This window comes from Pseudophryne corroboree, chromosome 6 (genome assembly GCF_028390025.1).
Source record: "Pseudophryne corroboree isolate aPseCor3 chromosome 6, aPseCor3.hap2, whole genome shotgun sequence".
In the NCBI taxonomy this organism is placed as follows: domain Eukaryota; kingdom Metazoa; phylum Chordata; class Amphibia; order Anura; family Myobatrachidae; genus Pseudophryne; species Pseudophryne corroboree.
Window position 1 is genome coordinate 713,389,848 of NC_086449.1, and position 24,611 is coordinate 713,414,458.

The window sequence follows — 24,611 nt, forward strand, 5'->3', positions numbered from 1 at the left end:
CATCAGAAAGAGAAGCAGTAACAGCGGCAATCCAAAAATGATGTCAAGACCAGGTCATAGTCCTGGTACCATTGTCACAACAAGGGAGGTGTTTTTATTCAAGCCTCTTTGTGGTTCCGAAGCCGGACGGCTCGGTCAGACCGATCCTAAATCTAAAGGATCTGAATTGTTACCTAAAAAGGTTCAAGTTCAAGATGGAATCACTTCGGGCAGTGATTGCCAGTCTGGAGGAGGGGGACTACTTGGTGTCGGTGGACATAAAGGATGCTTACCTGCATGTACCCATTTATCCTCCTCACCAGGCTTATCTGAGATTCGCGGTTCAGGATTGCCATTACCAATTCCAGACGTTACCGTTCGGTCTCTCCACGGCGCCGAGGGTATTCACCAAGGTGATGGCGGAGATGATGGTTCTCCTTCGTCAGAAAGGAGTCAATATAATTCCTTATCTGGACGACCTCCTGATAAAGGCGAGATCCAGGGAGCAGTTGTTACAAAACATATCACTCTCTCTGTCAATACTCCAACAACACGGGTGGATCATAAATTACCCAAAGTCATGGTTGGAACCGACGACAAGGTTGTCTTTCCTCGGGATGATTCTGGACACAGAAGTTCAGAGAGTATTTCTTCCGCTGGAAAGGCTCTGGAAATCCAGAAAATGGTAAAACAGATATTGAAACCATCAAGTGTGTTGATCCATCAGTGCATTTGGTTGTTGGGGAAGATGGTGGCGGCCTACGAGGATATACAGTTTGGCAGGTTCCATGCCAGAGTATTCCAGTGGGATCTGTTGGACAAGTGGTCGGGGTCACACCTACACATGCACAGAAAGATAATCCTGTCGTCAAAAAACAGGATTTCGCTCCTGTATTGGTTGCACAGCTCTCACCTGCTAGAGGGACGCAGGTTCGGGATTCAGTACTGGGTCCTAGTAACCACGGATGCAAGTCTCCGAGGCTGGGGAGCAGTCTCTCAGGGAGAAAACTTCCAGGTACGTTGATCACAACGGAAGCCTGCCTTCACAGAAACGTTCTGGAGCTAAGAGCCATTTACAACGGCCTTCAACAAGCGGTACATCTTCATCAAGACCGTTCCGTGCAGATCCAGGCGGACAATGTAACAGCAATCGCATACATAAACAGGCAGGGCGGAACGAAAAGCAGAGCGGCAATGGCAGAGGCGACAAAAATCCTCCACTGGGCAGAAAAACATCTACAAGCTCTGTCGGCAATATTCATTCCGGGAGTAGACAACTGGGAAGCAGACTTCCTCAGCAGACACGATCTCCTTCCAGGAGAGTGGGGCCTCCACCAAGAAGTCTTCGCAGAGGTGACAAGTCTTTGGGGAGTTCCTCAAATAGATACGATGGCGTCTCGTCTCAACAAGAAGCTTTAGAGATACTGTTCCAGGTCGAGAGACCCTCAAGCAGTAGCAGTGGATGCACTGGTGACCCAGTGGTTTTTCCGTCAGTGTATGTCTTCCCTCCACTTCCAGTGATCCCAAAAGTACTCAGGATCATAAGAAAAACAAGGGTTCGAGCAATCTTCATTGCCCCAGACTGGCCAAGGAGGGCTTGGTACCCAGATCTTCAGCAGTTGCTCATAGAAGATCCTCGGCCTCTTCCTCCTCGAGAGGACCTGCTGCAGCAGGGGCCGTGCGTGTACCAAGACTTATCGTGGCTACGTTTGACGGCATGGCTGTTGAGCGCCGTATCCTAGCCAGGAATGGTATTCCCGAGGAGGTCATCCCCACCCTTATTCAGGCCAGAAAGGAAGTAACGTTGAAACATTACCACCGTATTTGGAGAAAATATGTGTCTTGGTGTGAATCCAAGAAGGCCCCTATGGAAGAGTTTGAGTTGGGACGTTTTCTCCATTTTTTGCAGGCTGGTGCGGAGGCGGTAAATCCTTTTCTCCTAGTCCGTAGAGGATGCTGGGCGCCCGTCCCAGTGGGTACTTTACCTGCAGTTTAGTTATTAGAGTTACACAAGTTGTGTTTTCTTGGTTTCAGCATGTTGCTGCAATTGGTTCATGCCTGTTGGCGTGTGTTATGTTGAATGCCATGTGTGCGGCATGGTTGAGGGTGTGAGTTGGTAGATATCTCACCACTAGTTAAGTAATTCCTTTCCTCGAAATGTCAGTCTCCCTGGGCACAGTTCCTACAACTGAGGTCTGGAGGAGGGGCATAGAGGGATGAGCCAGTTCACACCCAATGAAAAGTCTTTAGAGTGCCCATGTCTCCTGCGGATCCCGTCTATACCCCATGGTTTTGATGTCGTCCCCAGCATCCTCTACGGACTAGGAGAAAAGGATTTACCGGTAGGTTATCAAAATCCTGTTTTTATCAAAATTAGTTTTTCGATCAGTAATCTAAGGGGTGTGAATCAGCATTTTTCTTTCTCCAGCATAGCACTAGAATCCTGAGCATGGTAGCACCTCTTAATATGCTTAAAAATAGGGTGTGCAATCCAGTCCGTCCGCTCACTCTACTAAGGTTACAGATAAAGACTTGCTTAAATGCTTATACACTTAATGAAACCACTGATCATTATTATTTAGCCACCCAGTGTGGCTGTCCAACATGTTACATGTTAGTGCATGCTGTTTTACTGGGTATATAAAATAAACCATATTTAGTTACCTCTTACAATGGGGGGAATTCAGCTAGAAGTGAGGGGATGTACCACGACTAATACCTGGGGCTTAGTCACAGTACAGGCCCCCACACACACAGTGATGTGTCCTTCAGCGACACATCGTGAGCGTCTGGTCCAGGCGGGTGCCGGCATCAGCAAGGGGGAGGGAGGGCTGTCAGGGCGGCTTGGCATCATTCGCCACCTCCTCAGATCTTTCTGCATGTTGAAGAGATCGGAGGAGCCTGCGAATGATGCGTGGGTGCGCACATCACATCGTTTTCATGCCCACACGCAGACCGTTTTTAAATGTGTCGTGCCAATCAGTCGGAAACACAGACTTTGTTTAAAAAAAAAAAATCTTGCCTTAAGCCTCATCTCCAGACTTTAGTGTGGGATGACATACTGTTAGCACACACGGTAACACCCTGACTAGCCCCGAGGACCTAGTTAGCACGGATTTCTGCTCGCACCTCAGCTAGTTGCGGGTTTACAGCGCAGGCAATTAAATAGCTTCCCTGGGAGCTTACATCCCCATGCTGCTTATTGAGGGGGAGATGCACTAAGCCTTGAAAAGTTATCAATTTCACGGTGATAAAGTAGCAGCCAATCAGCTCTCAACTGCCATGCCACAGGCCATGCCACCCCCTCCTTCCCTGGCCAGAGGGTAGACACTCCCCTACATGGTATCCGGTCTGTAGGTCAACAAGACTTAGGTCGACAGTATCTAGGTCGACATGGTTTCTAGGTCTACAGGGACTCTAGGTCGACACAATTTTTTATTCTTTCATTTCTCTTACGTCCTAGAGGATGCTGGGGTCCATATTAGTACCATGGGTATAGACGGGTCTACCAGGAGCCATTGGCACTTTAAGAGTTTAATAGAATGCGCTGGCTCCTCCCTCTATGCCCCTCCTACCAGACTCAGTTTAGAAAATGTGCCCGGAGGAGCCGGTCACAGCTAGGGGAGCTCTCCTGAGCTTCCTTGGTAAAAGAGGGTTTTTTTAGAGTTTATTTCTTTACAGGAGGCTGCTGGCGACAGCCTGCCTGCATCGAGGGACGGAGGGGGGGGCAGTGTCCACCCTGCGGGGGCTGAGTCACTGCCTCCGCTGACTGGACATTGAGCTCCAGCGGGAACCATCGCGACCCGCCATACGGGACCACTCGCCCCAGCAGCCAGCCGCCACCCCCTTTCAGAGCGGAAGTTGGCGAGTAAGTCACTGTCCCCCCTCACATGCGGGGGGTCAGTGTGACGAAGGCGGCTTGCGGGTAAGGCTGCGCTCCAGAACGGCTCAGCGGTATAGAGGTGCGGCGCTTGGAGGGGCGCCCTGAGCCTGATCCAGACCCTAACTGACCTGTCCAGCCTGTCGGGGTCCGCGAATCTCAGCCAGAAGAAAAATCCTGCGGGCCAGTATAATCTAAAGAAGAGTGGGAAGCCGACATCATTGCGGGGGCGGAGCTTCTCAGAGCGGACCCAGCAGCGTTCAGCGCCATTTTCCTGCCTGCAGCTCCCTGCCAGCGGATGTCCAGGTCCCTCCAGCGATCTGTACGGTACCAGGGCGGTGTAGAAGGAAGGGGGGGGGGGGGGGTCTGTGAAGGGCTGTGTCACCTATTAAGGGACTCGGTCAGCGCTGGTGTGGGGTCTCCCTATACCTGTATAGCACTGTGTGTGGGTTGGCTCCAATCTCTGTCTCTCTCTGCCATTCTTGGGGGGGAAACTCTGTCTGCCCAGTACCCTGTGTGTTTGTGGGGTGTTTGGTGGTTGTGTGACATGTCTAGGGACACTGTTTCATATGCTGCAGAGGTTTTGTATTCCCAGGAAGACTCCATTCCATGTAATCAGGATTGCACTGTTGTAGCGCAGATCCCAGCTAGAGAGCCAGAATGGTTAGTCTCTCTGAGGGGGACTATTTCTCAAATTTCAGATAGGGTGGCTAGGACTGAACATGCCACTCAGGTCCTGCAATCCTCTATGGTTGTATGGTCTGATACTGCTTCCTCGGGGTCCCCTGTGGTACATTCTCAGAAACGTGCGCTTGTAATGCTTATGCAGGATGACACGGACACCGATTCTGACACGGCAGACGGTGACGGAGATGTGTTGAGGGGTACAGCATCACTTGCTAAGGGGGTGCAGTTGATGATTGAAGCTGTAAGGGATGTTTTACACATTCCTGACACAGCTCCTGAGCAGATGGAGGTGGCCTTTTTTACAGATAATAAAAAGCCCCCACCCCCTCACTTTCCCGGCATCCAAAGAATTATACCGCTATCTTTGAAAAAGCATGGTAAACTCCGGAAAAGAAATTCCAGATTCCTAAGAGAGTCTTGGTTGCTTTTCCGTTCCCAGAGAAAGATAGAAAGAAATGGGAGTCCCCGCCGATAGTCGGCGCCTCTGTTTCCAGGCTGTCCAAACAGGTGGTGTTGCCAGTCCCGGGATCTACCGTGTTGAAGGACCCGGCAGATCGCTAGGTGGATGCTACGCTAAAATCCATTTACACGGCTTCAGGGGCTATATTGCGGCCTACTATAGCCTATGCTTGGATTGCAAAAGCTACTACCAGGTGGTCTATCACTCTGCAGGAGGAATAGACTACACTGGATGAAGGCGACGTTGATTTATTTTTACGTAATATTCAGGATTCTGCAGGGTTCCTGGTAGATTCCATGAAGGACCTGGGTTCCATGGCTCCTCCATGTCCGTCTCGGCTCGCAGGGGTCTCTGGCTGCGCCACTGGTCTGCGGACGCGGAATCCAGGAAGACTGTGGAGGGCCTACCATATACAGGTCAGGCTCTCTTTGGGGAGGCGCTGGATGCGTGGATTGCCACGGCTGCCGCGGGTAAGTCTCCTTTTTTCCCCTCAGCTGCACCGGCTACGAAGAAGCCTTTTACACCAGCCACATTCCTTTCGACCCGCGAGGCCTAGAAAGAACAAGCCTTGGAACACCTTCAGAGGTGGTCGTGCCAAAGGAAAGAAACCTGCTCCCGCAGGTTCCCAAACCCAGAAGCCCGCTTCTGATACCCCTAAGTCCTCCGCATGACGGTAAACAGCTAGGCCTGGAGGAGGGTCAGGTGGGGGCAAGACTCTGGCAGTTCAGCCACGTCTGGGTGTCGTCTGGTCTGGACCCCTGGGTCCTGGATATAGTGTCCAGAGGGTACAGACTGGAGTTTCAGGATCCCCCACCTCACCGTTTCTTCAAGTCAGGCTTGCCGGCTCTGCTGGCAGACAGAACAATTCTTCTGGAGGCCATCAGAAAATTGGTGGGGTCAGAGGTCATTGTTCCTGTTCCACCTCAACAGTGGAACAAAGGTTATTATTCAAACCTTTTTGTGGTACCAAAACCGGAAGGTTCGGTACGGCCTATTCTGAACTTAAAGTCTTTGAACCCTTATCTTAGGGAGTTCAAATTCAAGATGGAATCTCTGAGAGCTGTCACCTCAGGACTGACGGAGGGGGAGTTCCTGGTGTCTCTGGACATCAAGGATGCATACCTACACATTCCCATTTGGTCGCCGCATCAGGCATATCTCCGGTTTGAACTGTTGGACGATCACTATCAGTTCCAGGCGCTGCCGTTTGGCCTCTCCACAGCACCAAGGATCTTCACCAAGGTGATGGCGGAGATTATGGTTCTCCTCCGCAAGCAGGGGGTGAACATAATTCCATATCTGGACGATCTCCTGATCAAGGCGTCGTCCTGGGAGAGGTTGTTGCGATCTATCGCGCTCACAACACAGCTGCTCAGGAAGCACGGTTGGATCCTGAACCTTCCAAAGTCTCACCTGGAGCCGACAAGGCGGGTGTCTTTCCTGGGAATGATCCTCGACACGGAAGTGCAGAGGGTATTTCTCCCGGTGGAGAAAGCATTGGTGATTCAAACAATGGTCCGGGATGTGTTAAAGCCTACCCGGGTATCGGTTCATCAGTTTATCCGCCTTCTGGGGAATATGGTTGCCGCCTACGAGGCTCTGCAGTACGGCAGGTTTCATGCTCGACCTTTTCAGCTGTATCTCTTGGACCAGTGGTCGGGCTCTCACCTACACATGCACAAGAGGATACGCCTATCTCCGAAAGCCAGGATTTCGCTTCTCTGGTGGCTACAACTTCCTCACCTTCTGGAAGGCCGAAGGTTCGGAATTCAGGACTGGATCCTTTTAACCACAGATGCAAGTCTAAGAGGTTGGGGAGCAGTCGCTCTAGGGAAAACCTTCCAAGGAAGGTGGTCGAATCAAGAATCTCTTCTCCCAATAAACATCCTGGAGCTAAGGGCCGTGTACAACGCCCTTCTGCAAGCAGCACACCTTCTACAGGATCGGGCTGTTCAGGTGCAGTCGGACAACGTGACCACAGTGGCCTACATAAACCGAAAAGGCGGAACGAAGAGCAGAGCTGCCATGTTAGAGGTGTCAAGAATTCTCCTCTGGGCAGAAAGGCATGCTGTAGCGATGTCGGCAATCTTCATTCCGGGAGTAGACAACTGGGAAGCAGACTTCCTCAGCAGACACGATCTCCATCCAGAGGAGTGGGGCCTCCATCCGGAGGTGTTCGAGGAGGTAACCGGTTGGTGGGGGGTTCCTCACATAGACATGATGGCCTCCCGCCTCAACAAGAAACTGGGGAGGTACTGTTCCAGGTCGAGAGACCCGCAGGCAGTGGCGGTGGACGCACTGGTAACACCGTGGGTGTTCACGTCAGTGTATGTGTTCCCTCCACTTCCTCTGATTCCAAAGATCCTTCAACTGGTAAGAAGAACAAAGGTTCTGGCAATCCTCATTGCTCCGGACTGGCCAAGGAGGGCTTGGTATGCGGATCTGCTGGATCTTCTGCTGGAAGACGGAAGGCCCTCACCTCTTCGGGAGGATCTGCTGCTGCAGGGGCCTTTCGCCTATCACGGCTACGTTTGGCGGCATGGCGGTTGAATGCCAGATCTTAGCCCGGAAGGGTATTCCGAGTGACGTCATTCCTACCCTGATTCAGGCTAGGAAGGGGGTGACATATAAACATTACCACAGTATTTGGAAGAAATATGTTTCTTGGTGTGAAGCCAGGAAATTTCCTGCGGTGGAGTTTCAACTTGGATGTTTTCTCCTTTTCCTGCAAGCGGGAGTGGATATGGGCCTGAGATTGTGATCCATCAAGGTCCAAATCTCTGCTTTGTCCATCTTCTTTCAAAAACAATTGGCTGTCCTCCCTGAGGTTCAGACCTTTTTGAAAGGGGTTCTGCACATCCAGCCTCCCTTTGTGGCGCCGACGGCACCCTGGGATCTAGATGTGGTGTGGCAGTTCCTACAATCAGCATGGTTTGAGCCTCTACTGGAGGCTGACATCAAGTTTCTCACGTGGAAGGCGGTCACTCTGTTGGCCTTGGCTTCGGACCGACGCGTGTCGGAATTGGTGGCTTTATCTTGCAAAAGTCCTTATCTGATCTTCCATGAAGACAGGGCGGAACTTGGGATTCGTCCACAGTTCCTTCCTAAGGTTGTATCGGCTTTCCATATCAACCAACCTATTTTGGTGCCAGTGGCTACTGACTCCTCAATTGCTTCAAAGGCCTTGGAAGTTGTGAAGAGGACTGCTCGTCATAGGAAATCTGACTCTCTATTTGTCCTCTACAATCCCAAGAAAATTGGGTGTCCTGCTTCTAAGCAGTCGATTTCGCGCTGGATCATGTTCACTATCCATCATGTGTATTCTACGGCAGGATTGCCGTCTCCGAAATCGGTTAAGGCCCACTCTACTCATAAAGTGGGTTCTTCCTGGGCGGCTGCCCGGGGTGTCTCCGCCTTACAGCTGTGCCGAGCTGCTACTTGGTCTGGGTCGAACACGTTTGCCAAGTTTTACAAGTTCGATACTCTGGCCTCTGATGACCTCAAGTTTGGTCAGGCAGTATTGCAGGAGCCTCCGCGCTCTCCCTCCCGTACTGGGAGCTTTGGTACATCCCCATGGTACTAATATGGACCCCAGCATCCTCTAGGACGTAAGAGAAAATAGGATTTTAATTACCTGAACGGTAAATCCTTTTCTCGTAGTCCGTAGAAGATGCTGTGCGCCTGCCCAGCGCTTCATTTTCCTGCATTGGTTTATAGTTCAGTTCTGCCTGGTTCCTAGGTAAGTTCTGTGTTATTTACTGTTTCAGTGCTGTTTCAGATGTTGCTGAAGTTTCCGGCATGTTTTCCGGATTTGTTTGTTGTGTGAGCTGGTATGAATCTCGCCACGATCTGTGTAATTCCTTCTCTTGAAGTATGTCGTCTCCTCGGGCACAGTTTCTAGACTGAGTCTGGTAGGAGGGGCATAGAGGGAGGAGCCAGCCCACACTATTAAACTCTTAAAGTGCCAGTGGCTCCTGGTGGACCCGTCTATGCCCATGGTACTAATATGGACCCCAGCATCCTCTATGGACTACGAGAAAAGGATTTACCGGTCAGGTAATTAAAATCCTATTTTTTTGAAGTTTTTCATACTTTCCGATCCACGTGGACTACAATTGGGAACGGTAACCTGTGCCGAGCGCGGCGGTAGCCGCGAGCCATGCGAGGGGACACGGTGCACTAATTGGGGTTCGCGGTCACTGTACGAAGAAAATGTCACTAAATAAAGTGCAAAAACTCTTGCTGACCTTATGTCATGTCGACCTACTTACTGTCGACCAATTGTGGTTGACCTAGACACTGTCGACCTAACTCTTGTCGACCCTCCATACCACACACCCTCTACATTCCCCCTTCACCTGTAACATTTACAGGGGGAGAGAGGAGGCTGCCCGGGACCCTCTGCAGTCCAGCACACAGAAGAGTGTGCTGAGCAGGGGAGAGAGCCTGCTGTCTGGGTAAGTAGTACCCTCCCCCCTTCCTCTCTCGGGGCCCCTGTTCCCACCTGTGTTGCTTGCACTAATGCTCCCACACAACTGTCCCAGTCTCCACTCTGAGCCACACTCCTGTTGCTGCAGCCGTGTCCTATTGCAATTAGCATACATGCTCTTTCATGATCAGAGCCCCTCCCTATTCTTGGTTCCCATGTTGGCAGTTATTTTGTCTCCGTTCCATATATGTTTTGTTTTCTCCACTGTCTGGTGCTGTGGAGCTCTGTGGGACTTTACAGATCTCCAATGATCACAGTCATTTATCACCCAATGCCTTTTACATTACTACAAATGTCTCTTGCTGCAGGTATGGATGTGTGGAGGGAGAATGGAAGATACTCCATGCTCCCGGGTAGGACATATATACCGGAAATATGTGCCGTACAAGGTCCCCGCTGGTGTGAGCTTAGCGCGGGTAAGTGTCTCTTCCTCCTGTAGATACAGATATGTCCTCATGCATCTTTGCTGCAGTCACGCCAAACAGCCCCTCTTGGTGTACCAGGTCCGGTGAGGATCTTCTAGCACAGAGCATCTCTTTTGCTTCATTTTTGCTGAATGTGCATCTTAGTCGCAACGCTCATCTCATGCTGCATGGCGTATTGAGGCTCGATGTACCAGGACACATCTGTAACTACTGATATTGCTTAACTTAGAATTTGTTGTTGTTGCTGTGATTTTGCTCAGAAAAAAAAACTAAATATAAGTGGGAATTATAAAGGGTGGGAGAGACTGCGCCTTACAATCTAATACATATACTGGGAGACAAAGATGACAATGCATTACAGGAACATGGCGTACATTGTTATTTCTGTTTGCTTCTTGCAGTATTTTACATGGCAGTTTCAAGAGCACTCGAACGTTCAGAACAGGATTTAGATGGAGTTTCTAAAGGGTGCTTGTACATCACCGAATTTTAGATGGTCTCCTTTCCCGCTCCTCCTCCGCCTTTCCACCACTTAGCGTAGCTGCAGAAGTGGTAGGACCTATGAGATCCTGCAGTGTCTCTGATGCAACACAATGCACAACAGGATACAAACACCGCTAGGTCCACATACCAGCAGTATGTGGAGAATAATCAGACCCCACAGAAATATACACTGCTCAAAAAAATAAAGGGAACACTAAAATAACACATCCTAGATCTGAATGAATGAAATATTCTTATTAAATACTTTGTTCTTTACATAGTTGAATGTGCTGACAACAAAATCACACAAAAATGATCAATGGAAATCAAATTTATTAACCCATGGAGGTCTGGATTTGGAGTCCCCCTCAAAATTAAAGTGGAAAAACACACTACAGGCTGATCCAACTTTGATGTAATGTCCTTAAAACAAGTCAAAATGAGGCTCAGTAGTGTGTGTGGCCTCCACGTGCCTGTATGACCTCCCTACAACCCACACAAGTGGCTCAGGTAGTGCAGCTCATCCAGGATGGCCCATCAATGCGAGCTGTGGCAAGAAGGTTTGCTGTGTCTGTCAGCGTAGTGTCCAGAGCATGGAGGCGCTACCAGGAGACAGGCCAGTACATCTGGAGACGTGGAGGGCAACAACCCAGCAGCAGGACCGCTACCTCCGCTTTTGTGCAAGGAGGAACAGGAGGAGCACTGCCAGGGCCCTGCAAAATGTCCTCCAGCAAGCCACAAATGTGCATGTGTCTACTCAAACGATCAGAAACAGACTCCATGAGGGTGGTATGAGGACCCGACGTCTACAGGTGGGGGTTGTGCTTACAGCCCAACACCGTGCAGGACATTTGACAGAGAACACCAAGATTGGCAAATTTGCCACTGGCACCCTGTGCTCTTCACAGATGAAAGCAGGTTCTCACTGAGCACGTGACAGACATGACAGAGTCTGGAGACGCCAAGGAGAACGTTCTGCTGCCTGCAACATCCTCCAGCATGACCGGTTTGCCAGTGGGTCAGTAATGGTGTGGGGTGGCATTTCTTTGGGGGGCTGCACAGCCCTCCATGTGCTCACCAGAGGTAGCCTGACTGCCATTAGGTACCGAGATGAGATCCTCAGACCCCTTGTGAGACCATATGCTGGTGCGGTTGGCCCTGGGTTCCTCCTAATGCAAGACAATGCTAGACCTCATGTGGCTGGAGTGTGTCAGCAGTTCCTGCAAGATGAAGGCATTGATGATATGGACTGGCCCGCCCGTTCCCCAGACCTGAATCCAATTGAGCACATCTGGGACATCATGTCTCGCTCCATCCACCAACGCCACGTTGCACCACAGACTGTCCAGGAGTTGGCGGATGCTTTAGTCCAGGTCTGGGAGGAGATCCTTCGGGAGACCATCTGCCACCTCATCAGGAGCATGCCCAGGCGTTGTAGGGAGGTCATACAGGCACGTGGAGGCCACACACACTACTGAGCCTCATTTTGACTTGTTTTAAGGACATTACATCAAAGTTGGATCAGCCTGTAGTGTGTTTTTCAACTTTAATTTTGAGTGTGCCTCCAAATCCAGACCTCCATGGGTTAATAAATTTGATTTCCATTGATAATTTTTGTGTGATTTTGTTGTCAGCACATTCAACTATGTAAAGAACAAAGTATTTAATAAGAATATTTCATTCATTCAGATCTAGGATGTGTTATTTTAGTGTTCCCTTTATTTTTTTGAGCAGTGTATATATTTTCTCATACGTCCTAGAGGATGCTGGGGTCCACTTATTGACCATGGGGTATATACTGTTCCGCAGGAGCCATGGGCACTCAAGACTTTTCAATGGGTGTGTGAACTGGCTCCTCCCTCTATGCCCCTCCTCCAGACCTCAGTTCTAGAAATGTGCCCAGGCAGACTGGATGCACTCTGAGGAGCTCTTCTGAGTTTCTCTGAAAAGACTTATGTAGGTTTTTTATTTTCAGGGAGAACTGCTGGCAACAGACTCCCTGCTTCGTGGGACTGAGGGGGCAGAAGCAGAACCAACTTCCTGAAGAGTTTCATGGCTCTGCTTCTGGCTGACAGGACACCATTAGCTCCTGAAGGGAACTGAACGCTAGCCGTGTCTAGATGCTCACTCCCACAGCACGCCGACACCCCCGTCGCAGAGCCAGAAGTCTGAAGACAGGTGAGTATGAGAAGATAGATCTTCTAGCAACTAAAGTGACGGCTGAGGTACGGCGCGGCTGGCGGGAGCGCAGCACGCCATTGCTGCCCACACACACAGAGCACTGCAGGGCGCGGGGGGGGGGGGGGGTGCCCTGGGCAGCAATATATTACCTTAAACTGGCACAAACGGGTCATAAGATTCCGCTGGCACAGCCCTACCCCCGCCAGTATAAATATTAACAGACCTTGCTAAGTGAAAAAAAGCGCCATTTGCGGGGGTGGAGCGTTTTCCTCAGGCAGCCAGCACACTGCTCAGCGCCATTTCCTCTCTCTCCTCAGCTGCAGAGACAACGCTGGTCCTTTCCTCCACTTCTGGCAACAAGTACAGGGTGCAAATAAGGGGGGCACAAAGCATTTTGTGGTGCATTACTAGTGTGAATTACTGTGTAAAAGCGCTGTTGTCTGTGGGCATTCTGTGTTCACAGACATTACATACTGGCGCTGGGGTTGTGAACTGGCTGCTCCTATACTGTGTCCTCTGACAGATTTTGCTGTGGGTCTGTCCCCGTGTAAATCCCAGTGTGTCTGTGAGTGTGTGCTGTACACGTGTAAGGTATGTCTGAGGCAGGGAGTTCCTCCACGGAGGAAGGTATTTTAGGGACACAGAGTTGTAATGTGGTGGCGCTGCCGGCACACCAAGAGCCTGCATGGGTGAAAGAAATACTTTACAGTATGCATCTTATTAACAGGAGGTTAGATAAGTCTGAATCTCAGGCTGAATGCTGGAGAAAATCTGTGGAAGATGTGATTTTTCAGGACTCCGTTCTTCCTTCTGCAGGCGGCCCCTCTGGGTCACATAAGAGACCATTTGTGAATACTGATACCGACACAGACTCTGATTCTTGTGTCGACGATAGTGACTCTAGAGAAATAGATCATAAATTGGCAAACAATATATGATTGTGGCTATAAGGGACGTGTTGGAAGTTACGGAAGCCTCGTCTGTACCTCAGGAGAAGGCTAATTTATGTAAGGAAAAGAAATCCAAAGTCACGTTCCCTCCTTCCCACGAGCTAAATGCTCTCTTTGCAGAGGACAGGAAAAAATGGGAATCACCCCCTGTGTTAGACAGTGCACTATCCAGGTTGACAAAGAAAGTTATTCTCCCTGCACCTGGCATGGCTTCACTAAAAGAGCCGGCTGACCGTAAGATGGAAACTACATTGAAATACATTTATGTTGCCAATGCTACACTGCTCAGACCCACCTTTGCCTGCGCGTGGGTCAGTCGCGCTATTGAAAAATGGTCAGACAGCGTGTCATCAGAAATTGACACGGTTGATAAAGATGAGATACTCCTTAAGTTAGGGTTGTCGAAGTCAAAAATATTACATAAAGAGAACATACAAACTACACACATTTAAGTCGCTATACTTGCAAATACGCGCAGCGAGCACAGCCATATATGGTAACACACGCATTTACACGGACATGCTACAGAGATGGATTCGACACTTATTTCATAAAGTACATAATTATAATAATATCAAGCGCCAGACATCGTGATGATTTAAAATTATCTAATGAATTAATGTCATGAATATGTATTATGAAGCAAGATAGACCTGTCATATTTACTATTAAAACAACCAGCTAATGTGTAGATTAATTTGATACTTGTTATGAAGTTGTAGGACATTGCAGCGAATAGTTATGATTACATGTATAAAAGCTAAAATCACTTTTGTTAGAACAATGAATGTTACAGTAGACAGGGAACTCAGGCCAGCCCTTTGGATGTCTTCAAGGCTGAACCTGATCAGCATATACAAAGAGAATAGTGACTCATCATGAACCCCTCCCCCAGAAACTAGTTAACACATTTTGCTGGTCACACAGAAAAGTAGTTTTTGTTTTGGTCTGAGAGTGGCTGTAAGGTCTGAGACGATGATGGAGGTCTTGCATGATTTTACAGAGAGAGAGAGAGAGAGTCATATGGAGGGACAAATTTATATGAGAAAGATATGGTAATTGTATCGCTGGCATGTAACTGAAACTGTATGTAATTGTATGTTTTAACTGCTTACTGTGTGAGTGTAACCATGTAACTATAGGTATACTGTACTTTGTAATATATATTGAATCCATATCCTTTTAATAGCTAATATATACTTCAATGAGCTTTGGAACTCAGATAATGTGTGGGTGTATTGTTTTCTCTTATGGGATACAGTGTTTTGCGATGTACAGCGCACTTTTATCGTATATGGTAATAAGAGGTGCAGGCATTTACAATATATATTAGAGCGGGCATTTTAAATATTTGTGAGAAATCAATTTGGCATTCTTAGGGTATATCAAAGACACTGCCGCCTACATGCTAGAAGCGATGAAAGATATTGGACTCTTGAGTTCACAAGCCGCTACCATGGCGGTTTTAGCTATGCCGGGCATTGTGGATTCGCCAATGGAACGCGGATGCGGATTCCAAAAGAAACATGGAGGCTCTCCCATATAAAGGTGAGACCTTATTTGGCGATGGTCTGGATGCGTTAGTCTCGGCGGCTACCGCAGGTAAGTCGACGTTTTTGCCCTCTGCACCGGCAAAAAAGACCTATCACACACACATGCAGTCCTTTCGGCCCAATAAATACAAAAGAGCGAGAGGTTCCCCCTCCTTTGCAGGAAGGGGAAAGAATCCCACAGCGGCTCCAGGTTCTCAGGAGCAGAAGTCTACCCCCTACTTCTGCCAAATCTTCAGCATGACGCTGGAACTCCCTTTGCGGGAGGCTGCTCGGGTGGGGGCACGTCTCAAACTGTTCAGCCAAGGTTGGATTCTGTCTGGCCTGGATCCCTGGGTATTGCAAATAGTATCCCAGGGATACAAGCTGGAGTTTCAAGACGTTCCCCCATGCCGATTTTTCAAATCAACCTTGCCAGCTTCTCTTCCAGAAAGAGAAGCAGTAACAACGGCAATCCAAAAATTATGTCAGGACCAGGTCGTAGTCCTGGTGCCTTTGCCGCAACAAGGGGTGGGGTTTTATTCAAGCCTCTTTGTAGTTCCGAAGCCGGAGGGCTCTGTCAGACCGATCCTGAACCTAAAAAATTTGAATCTCTACTTGAAACGGTTCAAGTTCAAGATGGAATCACTCCGGGCAGTGATTTCCAGTCTGGAGGAGGGGGATTACATGGTGTCGGTAGACATCAAGGATGCTTACCTGCATGTTCCCATTTATCCTCCTCACCAGGCCTGAGATTTGCGGTTCAGGATTGCCATTACCAGTTTCAGACGTTACCTTTCAGTCTCTCCACGGCGCCGAGGGTATTCACCAAGGTGATGGCGGAGATGATGGTCCTCCTTCGTAAAAAAGGAGTCAATATAATTCTTTATCTGGACGATCTCCCGATAAAGGCGAGATCTAGGGAGCAGTTGTTGCAAAACATCACGCTCTCCCTGTCGATACTCCAACAACACGGTTGGATCATAAATTATCCAAACTCACAATTGGAACCGACAACAAGATTGTCTTTTCTCGGGATGTTTCTGGACACAGAAGTTCAGAGAGTATTTCTTCAGGTGGAAAAGGCTCTGGAAATCCAGAAAATGGTAAAACAATTATTGAAACCATCCAGTATGTCGATCCACCAGTGCATTCGGTTGTTAGGGAAGATGGTGGCGGCCTACGAGGCCATACAGTTTGGCAGGTTCCATGCCAGAGTATTCCAGTGGGACCTGTTGGACAGGTGGTCGGGATCCCACCTTCACATGCACCGAAAAATAGTCCTGTCATCAAAGGCCAGGATTTCACTCCTGTGGGGGCTACACAGTCCGCACTTACTAGAGGGACGCAGATTCGGGATTCAGGACTGGGTCCTGGTAACCACGGTTGCAAGTCTCTGAGGCTTGGGAGCTGTCACTCAGGGGGAAAGCTTCCAAGGAAAATGGTCAAGTCAGGAAGCCTTCCTTCACATAAATGTGCTGGAATTGAGAGCCATTTACAACGGCCTTCAACAAGCGGTACATAATCTTCAAGATCATTCCGTGCAGATCCAGTCAGACAATGTAACAGCAGTCGCGTACATAAAAAGGCAGGGCGGAACGAAAAGCAGAGTGGCATTGGCAGAGGTGACAAAGATCCTCCTCTGGGCAGAAAGACATGCAAAAGCTCTGTCAGCAATTTTCATTCCGGGAGTGGACAACTGGGAAGCAGACATCCTCAGCAGACACGATCTCCATCCAGGAGAGTGGGGCCTCCACCAAGAAGTCTTCGCAGAGGTGACAAGTCTTTGGGGAGTTCCTCAAATAGACATGATGGCATCTCGTCTCAACAAGAAGCTTCAGAAATATTGTTCCAGGTCGAGAGACCCTCAAGCAATAGCAGTGGCTGTGCTAGTGGCCCAGTGGGTATTCCAGTCAGTGCATGTCTTCCCTCCACTTCCGCTGATCCCAAAAGTTCTCAGGATGGTAAGAAGGACAAGGGTTCGAGCAATCTTCATTGCCCCAGACTGGCCAAGGAGGGCTTGGTACCCAGATCTTCAAGAGTTGCTCATAGAAGATCCTCTGCCTCTTCCTCTTCGCGAGGACCTGCTGCAGCAGGGGCCGTGCGTGTATCAGGACTTACCACGGCTACGTTTGACGGCATGGCTGTTGAGCACCGGATCCTAGCCTGAAAGGGTATTCCAAAAGAAGTCATTTCCACACTTATTCAGGCCATGAAAGGAGTAACGTCTAAACATTACCACCGTATTTGGAGAAAATATGTGTCTTGGTGTGAATCCAAGAAGGCTCCTACGGAAGAGTTTCACTTAGGACGTTTTCTCCATTTTCTGCAGGCTGGTGTGGAGGCGGGCCTCCAATTGGGGTCAATCAAGGTCCAAATTTCAGCCTGGTCAGTGTTCTTCCAAAAACAATTGGCCTCTCTTCCAGAGGTTCAGACCTTCGTGAAAGGTGTTCTGCACATCCAGCCTACTTTTGTGCCTCCAGTGGCACCATGGGACCTTAATGTGGTGTTGCAGTTCCTTCAATCGGATTGGTTTGAGCCTCTACGATAGATGGAGTTGAAGTTTCTCACTTGGAAAGTGGTGATGCTTTTGGCATTGGCATCCGCACGGCAGGTGTCTGAATTGGGGGCCTTGTCTCACAAGAGCCCTTACCTGATTTTCCATGAAGATAGGGCAGAGTTGTGAACTCACCAACATTTTCTTCCAAAGGTGGTTTCTTCTTTCCACATAGACTAACCTATTGTGGTGCCAGTGGCTAGTGACACTTTCCTTGAGTCAAAGTCTCTAGATGTGGTTAGAGCTTTGAAGATTTATGTCGCTAGAACAGCTCGAATTCGGAAAACAGAGTCTTTGTTTGTCCTGTATGCTCCCAACAAGATTGGGAGTCCTGCTTCCAAGCAGACTATTGCACGTTGAATCAGAAGTACGATTCAGCAAGCTCATACTACGGCTGGATTGCCGTTGCCGAAGTCGGTGAAGGCCCATTCCACTAGGAAGGTGGGCTCATCCTGGGCGGCAGAACGGGCGGTCTCGGCATTACAACTTTGCCGAGCAGCTATTTGGTCGGGGTCAAACACGTTGGCAAAATTCTACAAGTTTGATATCTTGGCCGATGAAGACCTCAAGTTTGGTCAATCGGTGCTGCAGGGTGATCCGCACTCTCCCGCCCGTACTGGAGCTTTGGTATAAACCCCATGGTCAATAAGTGGACCCCAGCATCCTCTAGGACGTATGAGAAAACAGGATTTTAATACCTACCGGTGAATCCTTTCCTCCTAGTCCGTAGAGGATGTTGGGCGCCCGTCCCAGTGCGTACTTTACCTGCAGTTTAGTTATACACAAGTTGTGTTATGTTAGTTTCAGCTTTTTGCTGCAATTGATTCATGCCTGTTGGCGTGTGTTGTGTTGATGGCCATGTGTGCGGCATGGTTGAGGTGTGAGCTGGTATGTATCTCACCACTAGTATTAAAGTAAATCCTTTCCTCGAAATGTCCGTCTCCCTGGGCACAGTTCCTATAACTGGGGTCTGGAGGAGGGGCATAGAGGGAGGAGCCAGTTCACACCCATTGAAAAGTCTTGAGAGTGCCCATGGCTCCTGCAAAACCGTCTGTACCCCATGGTCAATAAGTGGACCCCAGCATCCTCTACAGACTAGGAGAAAAGGATTTACCGGTAGGTATTAAAATCCTTTTTATTTATTCATGGAAATGGTGATAATGTCAGTCAGAAAAAGTTATTTGCAAGTAAGTGGTACAGGTTGAGTATCCCATATCCATATATTCCGAAATACGGAATATTCCGAAATACGGACTTTTTTGAGTGAGAGTGAGATAGTGAAACCTTTGTTTTTTGATGTCTCAATGTACACAAACTTTGTTTAATACACAAAGTTATTAAAAATATTGTATTAAATGACCTTCAGGCTGTGTGTATAAGGTGTATATGAAACATAAATGAATTGTGTGAATGTAGACACACTTTGTTTAATGCACAAAGTTATAAAAAATATTGGCTAAAATGACCTTCAGGCTGTGTGTATAAGGTGTATATGTAACATAAATGCATTCTGTGCTTAGATTTAGGTCCCATCACCATGATATCTCATTATGGTATGCAATTATTCCAAAATACGGAAAAATCCCATATCCAAAGTACCTCTGGTCCCAAGCATTTTGGATAAGGGAGACTCAACCTGTAATAAAATTGTCTGTAAAAAAACCTTTTTAATGGTTGGCAGCCCTTCATATCATCACCATTAAACCAGCATGCCCGTCTGAGCACCACTGGATACACCTGGAAGATGAGAGGGAACATCAAGCACATTATAGAAAGACAAGAGCGTGTATATGGAACCTGGGCCCATTTTAAACTATTCAAATCAAAAAAATAATTTATTGTCACTAGAAACATTTAAGAAAATGAAGACGTGAAATTGCAGTACAGTACACTTATTCTTTAATGGACAAATTAGAATTCAAACCAACAATTATAGATGGGGGAAAAAACTGTTCCTCATCCTATTAGTATGGCAACCAAGACACCTATAACGCTTCCCAGAGGGCAAGAGAGAAAATATTGAATGACAAGGGTGGCTACAATCCCTAATTATCTTATTAGCCTTAGCTGCACTCCTCTTATTAAATAATTTCTCAGATATTCTCTGAAGCCATCTTTTTCTCCTATGTTACTGCTTCTACAGATAGGATCTGAAGCCATGAATGAATAACCTCCATTCTGTCTCGATGGAACCAGCAGTGACCAGGCAGAGTGCTGTGACTGTCAAAGAATAAACATGAAAGCAGTTTATTCTGTTCCATAACACAATGCTGCAGTTTTGCATTCCCCCATAAGCCCCCCCACCCCCCAGCCCTAATGGGAGTTCCATGCTGACATCACCTCTGTTGCTTGTGAGCCGTTTTTTAGAGAGGCGGTCCTCTACGATAAGTTGCGCCAATCAATATTTGTGTGTTTATGGGGTGAAAAAACAGCCCTGGTTGTGTTATTTTAATAGGGAACCCACTAACCTAGTAAAGCAGCAGAAGCCATGTTAAGATGACACAGTGTAAGTCTACACCAGTGTTTTCCAACCTCAGTCGTCAAGGCACACTAGCAGTCCATGTTTTAAGGATATCCATACTCGAGCACAGGTGACTTAATTAGTACCTCACTATTGTGATTTAGCCATCTGCTCAAGCATGGATATCCTTAAAACCTAGACTTAGTGTGCCTTGAGGACTGAGGTTGGGAAACACTGGCTACACAGTGAGACCATTAAAAGTAGGGCTTGCAGTTAGACCAGCATACTTTTACTCAAGGCACGCCAGATATTTTTGGGGGGTAATACAATATTTTGCTTATTGGCTGCTGTGGGTCAGTGTAATGGTGCCCATACACTTGTGTGATTAAGCGCGGTACGATATCGGGCTTCGATTTCCCTTGAAGCTCACATTGCAATAAATCGCATCGAGAAGCGCTTTTTTTGTGCATTCGATGCGCATACAATCTTGTGATTTATCGCATACCCCTTCGACCGGAAATTGGGTGACCAGAAATGGGTGGAGGGGAATGTCCAGGAAGTGAGCTAAATAACTCACCGATCGCAAATCGCAGTGTGATAAATCGAATGTAAAAACAGCATGCGATCGCACGTGCGATCCGATAAATATTAAGTGCAGCACATAAGATCTTGAGACGCGAGATTCGACCGGCGTGCCCGCGCATCGCGTTGCATGGTACATAAGATGTGCATACAATCCTGTAATTTATCACACAGATGCGGTTGAAATCGAAGGATTGTACCAAGTGTATAGGCACCATAAAGTTTACACTTAAATGGAGTTAAGGTCAAGCACTAAAGGTGCCCATACACTAGTGCGATTTTGCCCAATTTCATCTGATTCCGACGTTTTGGGGTGATAAATCGGATGAAAGCGGGAAAATTGCATGTGCTTTACCTCCGATCCAATGCACGGCCCCGTGAGCATTGGATCGGAGCCCCCAGATCGGAAGTAATGCACTATTGATTTGTCAGATCCCGCAGGGATGGCTGGGATCGCATACGATACTTCGTATGCAAAAGGACCGCCTGCGATGTATTGTATGCGATCCTGCCGCCAGGGAAGCTGCCGGGCGGTTCAAGGGAAATCTTATGTGACTTTTCCCTCGGTGTATGGTCACCATAAGGTTGAATTAATGTACAGATCAGCAAATTTACATATAGAATGAGGGCATACGTTTTTTTGTGTACATGCGCATATGTTATGCAAAATAAACTTGCACATGTGTCCAGCTCTACATCTGCCTCGCTGGTGTTTGCTGGTTGTACTCTAGCCCCATCTAGTGGACACAATGGGAACTCAAATAAATTGCACAAATCTCTTAAAAATAGTTTTGCAAAATGATTGCTGATGTTCATGGCTAAACCTACAGGAGGATTGATTACAACTTCACCCATGTTAGATTATGCCGTTAAAGTTTCCAAGCTTTGATACTTTGCATTGACCCTCTTATAGAACTTGAAGCGCGTTGCTGAAGTTTGGATGGATGAATATGCAGAGTATATCTACCAGCGGCGGCCTGATTACCGGCATCTCTCACCTGGTGATGTGGCATCTCAGAAGGAGCTTCGTGCCAAGTTGAACTGTCAGAACTTCAAGTGGTTCATGACCAAGGTAGCTTGGGATTTGCCCAAACACTACCCTCCGGTGGAACCTCCTGCAGCTGCTTGGGGAGAGGTAAGACATAAACCCAGATTATTTTTTGTTTTATTAACTTTACGTAAATGTAACTGCAGTGCGCATTGAGGATGTATTACAAGATTGCACTTGATAAATAGTACTAGTAATATGAGTGTCAAACACTGGCGCCCAAGATGGCTGCCTCACCTTTTGTATGCTCCTGATCATCTCCATAAAACAGCTTAAATTCACCACAACTGACCTATGAATCATCATAAATATCCAAGGACTTACCTTGAACTTGTACTACTCTACGCGGACATTTCATCAAAACCAACGGATTGCATTCCTGCGCTGAGATACACACTGGATTGAATCCTGGACTGAATCCTCTGCATATCTCCACTGAGAAATCCTTCAGATTAGCAGCTGCTGTACTCTGCATTGGACATTACCCAGATAAAGTACTGTGGATTACAACCTATCTTTGGCTACATCCAGCCCCTCACTTAGACATCATCCACCTCTGTTCTCTGAGGAACAAATAACTGACTTATTGCATTTATCTACTAATATCAGTATATTCAGGCTCTGAATTGCTGCAGGCTCACTGTTTAAAATCAGGATCCATTTCCAGGACACGTTATCACTACCCCCACAAAAAAATCTACTTCAAATACCTCTCACACTGAGACTTTTCACACCTACACAGTAGGAATTGGCTTCTAACACCTTTCCAAAAGACTGCCTATCCTAGGATAATTGACTAAATCAGCAGTTATTTTATTTATTACTTGCTTCAAATACACCCAATAGGTTATAGCAATAACTTTGTTCATAATCCCATTTTCTCTATCGTCCTAGTGGATGCTGGGGTTCCTGAAAGGACCATGGGGAATAGCGGCTCCGCAGGAGACAGGGCACAAAAAGTAAAGCTTTTTCCGATCAGGTGGTGTGCACTGGCTCCTCCCCCTATGACCCTCCTCCAGACTCCAGTTAGATTTTTGTGCCCGGCCGAGAAGGGTGCAATCTAGGTGGCTCTCCTAAAGAGCTGCTTAGAAAAAGTTTAGCTAGGTTTTTTTATTTTACAGTGATTCCTGCTGGCAACAGGATCACTGCAGCGAGGGACTGAGGGGAGAAGGAGTCAACTCACCTGCGTGCAGGATGGATTGGCTTCTTGGCTACTGGACATCAAGCTCCAGAGGGACGATCACAGGTACAGCCTGGATGGTCACCGGAGCCGCGCCGCCGGCCCCCTTGCAGATGCTGAAGTCAGAAGAGGTCCAGAATCGGCGGCTGAAGACTCCTGCAGTCTTCTAAAGGTAGCGCACAGCACTGCAGCTGTGCGCCATTTTCCTCTCAGCACACTTCACACGGCAGTCACTGAGGGTGCAGGGCGCTGGGAGGGGGGCGCCCTGGGAGGCAAATGAGTACCTATAAAGGCTAAAAATACCTCACATATAGCCCTAGAGGCTATATGGAGATATTTAACCCCTGCCTAATTTTTCTAAATAGCGGGAGACGAGCCCGCCGGAAAAGGGGCGGGGCCTATCTCCTCAGCACACGGCGCCATTTCCTCTCACAGCTCCGCTGGTCAGGACGGCTCCCAAGTCTCTCCCCTGCACTGCACTACAGAAACAGGGTAAAACAGAGAGGGGGGGGGCACATTTATGGCGATATTTTGATATAACAAAGCAGCTATAAGGGAGCACTTATTATAAGGCTATCCCTGATATATATATAGCGCTTTTGGTGTGTGCTGGCAAACTCTCCCTCTGTCTCCCCAAAGGGCTAGTGGGTCCTGTCTTCATTAGGAGCATTCCCTGTGTGTCTGCTGTGTGTCGGTACGTGTGTGTCGACATGTATGAGGACGATATTGGTGTGGAGGCGGAGCAATTGCCAAATATGAGGATGTCACCCCCTAGGGAGTCGACACCAGAATGGATGCCTTTATTTATGGAACTACGGGATAGTGTCAACACGCTAAAGCAGTCGTTTGACGACATGAGACGGCCGGACAATCAATTAGTGCCTGTCCAGGCGACTCAAACACCGTCAGGGGCTGTGAAACGCCCTTTGCCTCAGTCGGTCGACACAGACCCAGACACAGGCGATGACTCCAGTGGTGACGGTGACGAATCAACCGTATTTTCCAGTAGGGCCACACGTTATATGATTTTGGCAATGAAGGAGGCGTTACATTTAGCTGATACTACAGGTACCACTAAACAGGGTATTATGTGGGGTATGAAAAAACTACCTATAGTTTTTCCTGAATCAGAAGAACTAAATGACGTGTGTAATGAAGCGTGGGTTGCCCCTGATAAAAAGCTGATAATTTCAAAGAAATTATTGGCATTATACCCTTTCCCGCCAGAGGTTAGGGAGCGCTGGGAAACACCTCCTAGGGTGGACAAGGCGCTAACACGCTTATCTAAACAAGTGGCGTTACCCTCTCCTGAGACGGCCGCACTTAAAGATCCATCAGATAGGAGGATGGAAAATATCCAAAAAAGTATATACACACATGCAGGTGTTATACTACGACCAGCTGTAGCGACTGCCTGGATGGGCAGTGCGGGGGTAGTTTGGTCAGAGTCCCTGATTGAAAATATTGATACCCTGGACAGGGACAATATTTTACTGTCGTTAGAACAAATAAAGGATGCATTTCTTTATATGCGTGATGCACAGAGGGATATATGCACACTGGCATCACGGGTAAGTGCTATGTCCATTTCGGCCAGAAGAGCTTTATGGACGCGACAGTGGACAGGCGATGCGGATTCAAAACGGCATATGGAAGTTTTGCCGTATAAGGGGGAGGAGTTATTTGGAGTCGGTCTATCAGATTTGGTGGCCACGGCTAC

The 24,611-nt window shown here is 48.0% G+C and overlaps 1 protein-coding gene across 2 annotated transcripts in view; it reads left to right on the forward strand.

Moving 5' to 3' along the window:
• GALNT10 (polypeptide N-acetylgalactosaminyltransferase 10) overlaps positions 1 to 24,611 on the forward strand; it is a 382,115-nt gene that overhangs the window by 343,642 nt on the left and 13,862 nt on the right. For both annotated transcript variants that reach the window (XM_063928357.1, XM_063928356.1), the window contains exons 8-9: positions 9,804 to 9,911; positions 21,577 to 21,798. In XM_063928357.1, coding sequence (XP_063784427.1) covers positions 9,804 to 9,911; positions 21,577 to 21,798 — 330 coding nt within the window. The remainder of the gene's footprint in view (positions 1 to 9,803; positions 9,912 to 21,576; positions 21,799 to 24,611) is intronic.